The sequence below is a fragment of the Acomys minous genome (genome assembly GCF_964271855.1).
Source record: "Acomys minous genome assembly, chromosome: 6".
In the NCBI taxonomy this organism is placed as follows: Eukaryota; Metazoa; Chordata; class Mammalia; order Rodentia; family Muridae; genus Acomys; species Acomys minous.
Genome location: NC_140487.1, coordinates 39,828,278 through 39,838,453, shown reverse-complemented (window position 1 = coordinate 39,838,453; position 10,176 = coordinate 39,828,278). Strand labels below are relative to the sequence as shown.

At 46.1% G+C, this 10,176-nt stretch overlaps 1 protein-coding gene across 2 annotated transcripts in view; it reads right to left on the bottom strand.

Annotated features, from left to right (window-relative positions):
* Positions 1-935: 935 nt before the first annotated feature.
* GALNT11 (polypeptide N-acetylgalactosaminyltransferase 11) overlaps positions 936-10,176 on the bottom strand; it is a 33,400-nt gene continuing 24,159 nt past the window's right edge. For both annotated transcript variants that reach the window (XM_084787772.1, XM_084787773.1), the window contains exons 7-12: positions 8,447-8,564; positions 6,225-6,377; positions 4,577-4,795; positions 3,099-3,203; positions 1,718-1,855; positions 936-1,578 (exon numbers count right to left, since the gene is read on the bottom strand). In XM_084787772.1, the coding sequence (XP_084643898.1) occupies positions 1,447-1,578; positions 1,718-1,855; positions 3,099-3,203; positions 4,577-4,795; positions 6,225-6,377; positions 8,447-8,564 (865 nt within the window). In that variant the 3' untranslated portion in view covers positions 936-1,446. The remainder of the gene's footprint in view (positions 1,579-1,717; positions 1,856-3,098; positions 3,204-4,576; positions 4,796-6,224; positions 6,378-8,446; positions 8,565-10,176) is intronic.

The window sequence follows — 10,176 nt, the reverse complement described above, 5'->3', positions numbered from 1 at the left end:
CTAATATCCACTTACAAGTGAGTATATACCATTTGTGTCTTTCTGGGTCTGGGTATCTCACTCAGGATGACCTTTTCCAGTTTCGGGTGGATATTTTTATGTATTCTTGGACTCTGTTTACAAGTGTTTCATTGAGTATTTTTGCATTAATGTTCAATAAGGGAAATTCGTCTGAAATTCTCTTTGTTGGCTCTTTGGCCTCATAGAATGAGTGTTTCTATTTTGTGGAATAGTTGGAGGAGTATTGGTGTTAGTCCTTCTCTGAAGGACTGGTAGGATGGAGTTGATTTTCATGTGCTATCGTAGACCCCACCATGTGTACGTGAGAAGAGCATGAGTTCTGGTGCTGGATGCAGTGTCCCTCAGCCAGGTCGACGTAGCAAAGCTGTGTATTACCAAGGTGTTGGCATGCTTTGTGTCAGTTTCCTATGTGTCTATCAGATAGTTTCTGAAAGCCATGCTAAAATGTCTCAGTATAGCTTAATGACGTTTCTAGTTTTCGGAGTTTTTGTCATAGTAAAAGAACCCTCTTTCCACCTCTGACTGCTCCTCCAGGTCCTAAGTTCAATTCTCAGCAACCACGTGATGACCTCTTCTGGCCTGCAGGTATACATGCAATAGAACACTGTATACATAATAAGTAATTTTTAAAAAAAAGATGACGTCACCTTGCTCTGCAACATGAGACAAAAATATGGGGAAGGGGGAATCACCTTTTGCAGACTTTTATGAAATTTTTCTCTAACTGATTCTTCTACTTTAGCAGTTTTAGAAGAGAGATAATTTCACAGGTAAACTGCCACTTCCTGAAGTTAGCAGCTGCTGTCTAGGTTAATGGGCCATCAGCTGAATGGTGAACTATTTCCTGTCACATTCCCAGGTCATCCAGACCACAGTCTGACTCACAGCAAGACAGAAGAGAGAAGAGGCAAAAATCCTAGTTAAATGATCAAAAAGATCCTTTATTTAATGAAGACAGCTTATTAAGTCATCAAAATAATTTATAATAGTTAGATGCCTCTTAAATATACATGATACCTTCTGAAACTAAAAGTAATATACACAGCCTGTTTTTAAAAATCTATTAGAAACATTAGACAAATGATAGATAATAGGAAAAAAATCTCATATGAAGTCCTCGTATGAAGGGGAATTGTGACAAGTTCCTGACTAGACAGAAACCATCCCATCTCCAAGGGAGAGTAAGAGAAACATAATACGAATAGAAATGTCTGCTTCCTAGGTTTGTAGTAGATAGACCGAACTCTTTAGAATTATTCTCTGTTTTCCCTGGATAAACAAGAATTGCTTAATAGCAGCTCAGAAATAGCCCACCTTCCAGTGAAGCGCCTTCTGCCCCAGGTGGTCCTGCTCCCAGGTTCTTGATGAAAGCACCCTTGATTTTCGGCAGGTGTGGCAAAACCAGGTGAACTATGTCGTCCCACCTTAACCCTCTAGGCGCCACTGCTGAGAGGATGAGCCATCACAGATTGCCATGCCAACAGAGCCCTTCCGGTCCATCAGGTCCACTGCCCTCAGGCACTGTCCAACAGACACTTGGTACAGCCGGTTGTTCTTCTGGAAAAAAGCAAGAAAAAAGGGCTCGCTTTTACGTAAAAGCAGACGTCCTTGCAGCCTGCGGGGAAGCTGCACATGCGTCAGGACTATGGTGCGAGCCCAGCCCCTGCCCTCCCATGTCTATAAGCAAGGTCCTCACCCCAAACGTCCACTGCTGGGACCCTCCTGACCCATGGCACTTCATGAGTCGGGGTGGATCTGATGAGCGAGTTTCTGACATGTCGAGGCAAAGGAGGTTGTTTAAAATCAATTCATGCTCTTCATTGTAAATCCAGACCTAGTAACAAAAGCAAAAAAAAAAAAAAAAAATTGAAAAAACAAGTGTTGCTACTTTTGGGTATTGGAATGAAGGCCTGGACAGCACTTCACAATGTGCTCTTCAGGCTACACAAGTACACACTGGTCACAGCACCGCCTCCACCTGGAACAGGGAACTGGGAGCTGAAGTCTCTGGGCCACGCGCTATCACTGAAGGTGAGTGTGGACTCTGTCCTCTTCTCCTCTTCATTCCTGAACAGGCGGTAACAGGGCTTCCTCTGCTGTTTGTTCCCACCATGACTGCGCCCTTTGCTGTGGCATCAGCTATGGACTGAGCCCCAAACAAAGCCACTCGTCCTCTGCTCTGCTCAGGCAAGCTAACAAACACAGTGCTGTTCCGGAGTGATCCAGGCAGCGGCATGCTGACTTAACTGATTCAAGTGACCTGATCGCTGTTTGCAGTGTTAGAGTTTGTGACAGATTTCACAAGAGGTGTGGGCAAGAGCATGTGGAGCTGATGGCTTAGCGCACTCCTCACCCGCTGGGTGGCTGGACCCGGTGCTGTTCGGCTTCAGACCCTGCACTGGCCTCTTGAAGCCGTGCGGCTGAGGGACTGCACTGTTTACTATGCTTATTTATAAGTAGCTATAGTATCAGCGTCATCCTGCCTGGCCACAGCTCACTACATTTGAAACCACTTAACCTGGGCCTGTGAGATGGCTCAGTGGGGAACGGCGACTGCTGCCAAGGCCAGTGACCTCGGTTCCATTCCTGTCCCCACATGATCAGAAGGGCACCAACTGCTGCCATTTGTCCACTGACTGCTTTGTGCACACTCATGTGTCAGTCAGGCTTTTAAGCAGCATGTTCTTGAAATGCCCACGCATACCTTCTGTACTGCTAAAATAGAATAGCAATCACGTGGGCTAGTCCCGACCGAGCTCCCAGCTCATAAAGTTACAGCAGCAAACCGAAAGAAGTTACCTGCTTACATTTTAATATTGAAAAGACAAACTAACCGAAATTAAGTGGATGAAATGAACCAACATTCTGTTACAGGTCCTCTAATGAGCACTCCCACACCACAGCAGAAGACACAGCAGTCTAAACAGCTGCCAAGCAAAGATCAGAGGCAGAGAAACACAGAGGAGACAACGCAGTTGTTACTGACTGAACTCCAAGGCCATTTGCAACCTAAACTTAAGGAAAATCATGACACCAAACATCTGATGTCCCCAGGTGCACGGGGAGGCATCACCCACCTGAGTCGGGTCTCCATAGTCACAGGCCTTAAGCAGCACCAGGCCTCCTTTCTGGCTGGAGCGGCCCTGGGCCACCAGGCATTTGTTGGTCTGCAAGTGGTAGAGCTGCAAAAGAGGACAATTGAAGTGACAATTCTGGAATTTTGGGTGTAGTCCCAGGTGTGGGTATGGGCTACTTCGGGCTGTCTGCAGCGGCTGGCCATTATTTGCCTCCTGCTCTAGCAGAAGCTGAAGATAGTTTCTGCGACTATCTAACATTTGAAATCCTGGGAACTTTTCAACGGGTACATAAATGCGAGAACTCTGTTCATTGTTTATGGAGGTTATTGTGGTTTGCTAGTGGCCATGCCAAAGAAGAAATAGAAGGAAAGAAGTTAGATTCAAGCCCCCCCCCATCCCTGTTTCTGTCCTGTCTAGTGTTGGGGGGGACAAAGGAGAACCCACAAAGTAGCAAAGACAGCTACAGACAGTGCTCTTGAGGACTCCTATGCTGACATCCTGGTGCTTTGAGGATGTGTGCATGGAGTGGGAAATGCTGCTCAACACGGTCTTCCACTAGTGACACAAAGAGAAGAGCCATGCTGGAGGGATGCCAACTACATGGGCACAAGATATCTCTTAAGACCCAATAAACATCATGACGATTGTTGGGGTTTTATAAAGTAGACAAGGAGAGGAAAAGTAGTAGGCTCAATTCTCCTGAAATACAGAAGCTGGAAGATGTGCCTTAGAGGGAAACAAGAACACCAGCTTTCTGGCTCTGTGTGTTGTGGTTGCACAGGTGTGGGTGGGTGTGTGTGTGTGTGCGCGCGCGCGGGCATGAGAGAGCATGTTCATACAAGCTTTCTCCCTTGTTCACTGAGGTGCAGGGTCTCTAAAAACCCAGAGCTCAACAGCTGGATTTGCTCCAAGGATCCTGCCAAGCACTGGAAGGGCACCATGCCTGCCCAGGCTGACAATGGCTTCTGAGGATCCAAACTCCGATCCACACACTGAGCCATCCCCTGGCCTCCAGAAGGCCAGTTTTAGAAATTACTGGGAACAAAGTAACTTCATTACAGACCCCTAAGCCTTAAGTGTGTCTGGGAAGATCCTCAGAGGACTGCGTGTGTGTGTGTGTGTGTGTGTGTGTGTGTGTGTGTGTGTGTGTGTGTGTGTGAGTGAACTGACTTGTCACCTTCAGTTTCTGTCTGAAGTTGGGTCCTGTCACTTCAGGTCTCTCACAGCCTTTATCCCCGCATGGGTCTCTGCTCTTGGAAGCTGACACATAAGGGACATAAGGTCTCTGTCCCTCCAAAGCAGTGAATATAGGATCATGATCTTGGTGTAAACAGCAAATATATTAAGATTTCCAAGTTTTTCTCCTTGAGTAGAGGGAAACCCCCAAAAGAATGTAATTAAACCTGAACTAAATCTAGACAGTCATAGACAGTCCTGCTCCGTCCCTCCCAGTGCGACCCTCAGGACTGCCCTCTCACCCTTCCACGCAGCAGGACCTTGGGGCGCTTGGGCCCTCTATTAATGAAAATGGGCTGCTGGGGTTTGGCATCTGGGCCAGGTATCTGCATCTCTGGGTAAATATTATCCAAATACCACTTGAATGATTGGCAGCCCAATTTCTTCCTCAATTCAACACGCTCACTGATATTTCCAAAGCTTTTGGTCTTCAAATCAGGTCTTAAGGAAAAATACTGCTCCTAAATTTAAAAAAAAAAAATGAAAATTTCTGTTAATATATTATACATTCTATGAGAAAACAGACTCTTGTGTGTGTGCTTTTGGTTTTCGAGACAGGGTTTCTGTGTGTAGCTACAGGATTCAGGAAATCAAACTGGCTGCTTGTACAGCAAGCACTTGACCCACAGAGCTATTTCACTGTTTTAAAACTACAACCTTATAGTAGAAAACATGTAGTTGAAGAAGAAGGAATGTTTTCAAAGCTATGACAAATGATTGTAGCTACTGTACTGAGTATTTAACACAGTAACAGTTCTTTGTAGTTTTTTGGGACAGTGCAAACATGCACCGCAGACTGGCCTCAGCCTTCCCAAGCTGGCAGCACGCCTAGCTTATAGTTCAGTCACTTGGACATTTTACTTATCCTAAATGAGAATCATGCCAGTGAGGTTCACATTTGGTCTTGTTTCCTCCTTGAATGATCTTTTTACACATGCAAGACTTTTAGAACATGTACTAGTTATTTGAAAAACACTGATCTATGGCTATGCAGTTCTTCCAAATATTGATATATTCCACTGTACAATAATTTATGGTTTCATCAGGAAAGTTAACAGTGGCATACTTTTGGGGGGGGTGGTTAAGACAGGGCTTCTCTGTATAGCTGACCTGGACTCACTTTGTAGACCAGGCTGGCCTCGAATTCACAGAGATCCACCTGTCTCTGCCTCCCACGTGCTGGGATTACAGGCATGCATCAAAATGCCCAGCTCAGTAGCACACTTTGAAGCTCATAATGGTGGGGTTTTTGAGCTGGTTGTGGTGGTGCACGACGTCTGTAATCCCAGCACTTGGGAGGCAGAGGCAGGTGGATCTCTTTGAGTTCAAGGCCAGCCTGGTCTACAAAGAGTTCCAGGAGAGGCAGGGCTACACAGAAACAAGGGGGAGAAGGGAACATGTAAACAACCCCAATGTGCATCCGATGATGAAAAGACAAATGGAGCATCCCTGAGCAACCGGAAGTAATGCGGTGCTGAGATGCCAAGTGAGAGCCACAGAAGAGGACACGTGTGTGAGGTTAGAAAAGACTGTAGTCAGAACACAGGCCAATGATTGTGTAGGGCTTGTGGACAGAGGTGACACATAAAGGGCACACTGTTTCTTTCTTGTGTGACAAAATGCCCTAAAACTGACATGTAAGGAGGAAGCCCAGCCCAGCTCTGTGGCATCTCTAAGCATGATGGGACCACAAGGACAAGCACACAAGACAGAGCTGCTTCTGCGGCTTATAGTGTCATCCTGAGGAGAGCAGGTGAGAACCAAAACTGAGTGGTTCCTGGTGAAAAGAAGCCTAGACAGAAATGGCACAGCAGTGAAGGGCAGCCCAGGAGAACGGGCAAGAGTGGAAGGACAAGCCGCACCAAGGCCACGGCAGACACACGCACTCACCTTGTACTCGTCCAGCCAGACATGCGCCAGCCTCAGGGAGTTGTGTGTCATGGTATCCTGGCCTTCAGGGGATCCATATGGGCGCCTTTTGCGGAAAATGTGTCCTACCCTTGAGCACGGAATGATGAACAGCTTCCCACCACACATCCAGATCTAGCCGGGAGCAAGCAGTGCGCACCATGAGCTCAGACTGCAGCAGTGTGCCCGCGTCTTCAGGGGTGAGCCTTTATGAATGGCTGCTGTGCACCTTACTAGATACACTCAGAAGGAAGTAGGGGTACTTAAAAACTAGGTCCTTCTGAGATAAAAATGCAACCCATCCCATGTGTCTAATGGTGTTATCATCTTTTGTTGAATTAATGGACTTGCTCTTAAGGATTTAAGGACAAGGAACACTTATTAGCTGGTCTTCTGTTTTCACATACTTTCTTTAAAAAAATTTATTTATACAATATTCTGCCTTCATGTGTGCCTGCACACCCGAAGAGGGCAGCAGATCTCATTACAGATGCTTGTGAGCCATCATGTGGTTGCTGGGAATTGAACTCAGCACCTTTGGAAGAACAGACAGTGCTCTTAACCTCTGAGCTGTCTCTCCAGCTTCTCATGTACTTTCTTATACTTTGTTTCTAAGAAAACTTGTTTTTCTTATGTGTTTGTATAATGTTCCTGCGTATACATACATGTTTGCATGTGTGTAGGCACACATGCAAACACATGAGCATAAGAATGAGCATTGAGACCTGAGGTTAATATTGAGAATCTTGGGGCTGTAGAGATAGCAGTTAAGAGCACTGTCAGCTCTTCCAGAGGTCTTGAGTTCAATTCTCAGCACCCACATGCTGGCTCACATCAATATACAATGGGATCTGTTGTCCTCTTTGGTGTGGAGATATATGTGCAGGCAAAATACCCATATATATATATAAACCACATAAATAATATCTTTTTTTTTAAAAGGGGATCTCCCTATATCACTCTTCTACTTTCTTTCTTTCTTTTTCTTTTTTTCTTTTTTCTTTTTGGTTTTTCAAGACAGAGAACTGTGTGGCTCTGGCTGTCCTCGACTCACTTTGTAACCAGGCTGGCCTCAAACTCAGAGACTGCTTGCCTCTCTCTGCCTCCCTGAGTGCTGGGATTACAGGTGTGTCACTGGTTTCTACCTTCTACTTTTGAAGCAGGGTCTAGTTTCCCTAGCCAGCTTGCTCTGGGGGACCCTGTGCCTGCTTTCCAAGGCTAGGATTATGGGCAAGCAGCCTGGCCAGCCTGGCACTACACAGGCTCTGGGGATCCAGAGTCTGCTGCCCTTGCTGGCAGGGCAAGGACCAGGGAGCCATTGCCCCAGCTCCAAAAAGTACTTTTTATGTATTATACAGAGTGAGTCAGACTCAAGAGACTGACTCAGGGCTGGCTCAGTGAGTAAATCTCCTTGCCACCAAGCCTGATGACTCAAGTTCAATCCCCAGGACCCACATGGCAGAAGAGAGAACCATGAGCACCACAGCAGGTAAATGTGCATGTGCATGCACACACACACCATGAGCACCACAGCACATGTGTGCATATGCATGCGCACACACACCATGAGCACCACAGCACGTAAATGTGCATGTGCATGCACACACATACCATGAGCACCACAGCACATGTGTGCATATGCATGCGCACACACACCATGAGTGCCACAGCACGTAAATGTGCATGTGCATACACACACATATCATGAGCATGCACACATACACCATGAGCACCACAGCTCATGTGTGCATATGCATGCGTGCACACACCATGAGCACAGCACATGCGCGTTCATGTGCATGCACATACATGTACATGGCAGAAGGAGAGAAAGGATCCCTGCAAGTTGTCCTCTGACCTCCACATGTGTGCCATTCATGTTTGAGAATGCAAATACACATAACATTTGTGGGATACATTTACTTTTGCTCAGAAGAAAACTGAACTAATGGTATCTATAGAAACTTTCAACCTGAAAAATTATGGGGAAAAACTGCCCTTTATATAGTAGTATGTTTTGAAAATTATAAACAGTCATGTGTAAGTACTGTGCTGTGGGCTGACAGACTCTGCAGACAGGTGCAGGAGTTGGGTTGGGTGGTAGGTGGGGCCCACTTGCTCAGGAGGTTCTCTTTGCCCTTAAACTACAGTTATAGTCCATTACAGACAATTTAGTAATATAACACACACAAAACCAAAATTACCCGAAATGAGATTTCCAGATTTTCTCCTCCCCAGATATCCATGCCACTGTCATACTGTCCAAGATCATTGAAATACTGTCTGTTCATGGCAAACAATCCTCCAGCCATTGTAGGTGACCTAGGAGAGGACCACAGCATATGCTCAGTCACGAGAAACAGTTACCTACTGTGATTCCTACACAGGTTAGTGGTCATAGAGAAAAGGTAAACAACAGACCCAGAGGACTCATTTCTTCTACTGGGGAACAAGCTAGGCCACACACTTGAACTCTCTTGATTGCTGAGGCTATATTAGGCATCTGGGATAAGGTTACATTCTAAGTCAAGTATTTCTCTTACCGTAACCAGCTTTGACAGGAACCCAACTGAAATGACTATGATTCCTTCTGATGGCCTGGCAGAGGCCTGGGACAAAGACTGACTCCAGGGCCTGTCAATTCTGAGCAGGACAGACCAGATGGCAGCAGTGCTCTCAAGTGGACGACTGTGCAGTCAGAGCATGCTCAGAACCCCCACGTCCTTAGAGCCACTGTACTCGACATGTGGGCGGCGTGGAGGGGCCACTACTGACATTCTGTTAGGCCAGGGATTCTGCTAACTCCTGAACCACATGAGGCTCCCTCCGCCCCCACGGCAGCCTGCCAACAACGGATGTCATTAGGGCCCTGTCTTGCAATGCGAAAAGCCACAGCAGAAAAGCACCACCCAAAGGCTTCTGCCCTCCTGCCCTCCTGCCCTAGAGCTAAGGAATCACAGTGGGTTCTACTGGCCACACTGCAAGCAGGAGGGAGGCAGAACACTGAGCTCTAGGATGCCTAACAGGAGGGCAGATAATAATCAGGCAGCCAGGGAGTGAAACCCCTGAGAAGAGAACTGGCTGCAATAGAACAGATGTGAAGAGCTTTCCCTATGAGGCTACCAAACAGACTTCAGAATAACCACTGAACACAGTCAAGAGAGAAGACAAGATGGACAGCTTGGGGGAAAGTAGACACTCTAAAAGGGACGTGGCTCTGTTGGTAAGGGGCTTGTCTAGCAAGCAGAAATCCCTGGCTTCAATGCCAAATACTGCATAAAACAGGTATGGCAGATACATGACATGAGAGCCCCATCTATCTTTAAAAAAACAAAACCAAAAACCAAAAACCTATACATATGTCTGGAAAACACTTTGGGGGAAAAATTATCTTCAAAGGAATTAAAAATAAGACAGTCAAGATGGTCTGGATAGTTGCTGGGGAACAGAAAATCAGTTTTCTTCAATGGGGTGACACTGTGTGTCAATCCACCCACAGCAGGCCCCAGGCCAGCACAAAGTAGACTGTGTATGTGTGTGTGTGCTTTGTTTTGTTTGTGCTTGTTTTTTAGGAAAGAAAATGAAGCTGGGTGAGCAGGGAGGGGAGATCTGGGAGGAGTTGCTGAGGGGAAAGAATGTGACCAAAATATATTATATGAAAAATTAAAATGCATTAAAAATGATGACTTCTTGTTGTCCTGTGCAAAAGTGTATGAAACATAAGTACACTACAGTTAGACTTGGGCGTAATCCCAAAACATCCAATCATGGATATGTAAATATTCCAAAATGCAACAAAACAATCTGATAGAACTCTAAAACACTTCTGGTCTCAGACGAAGAGCTGTGCAGTGTTGAACAGGAGACAAGTCTGGTGAGCAGAGCACACAGGGCACTACAGTTACCTACTCCCCTCACACACCTCACAGCACTT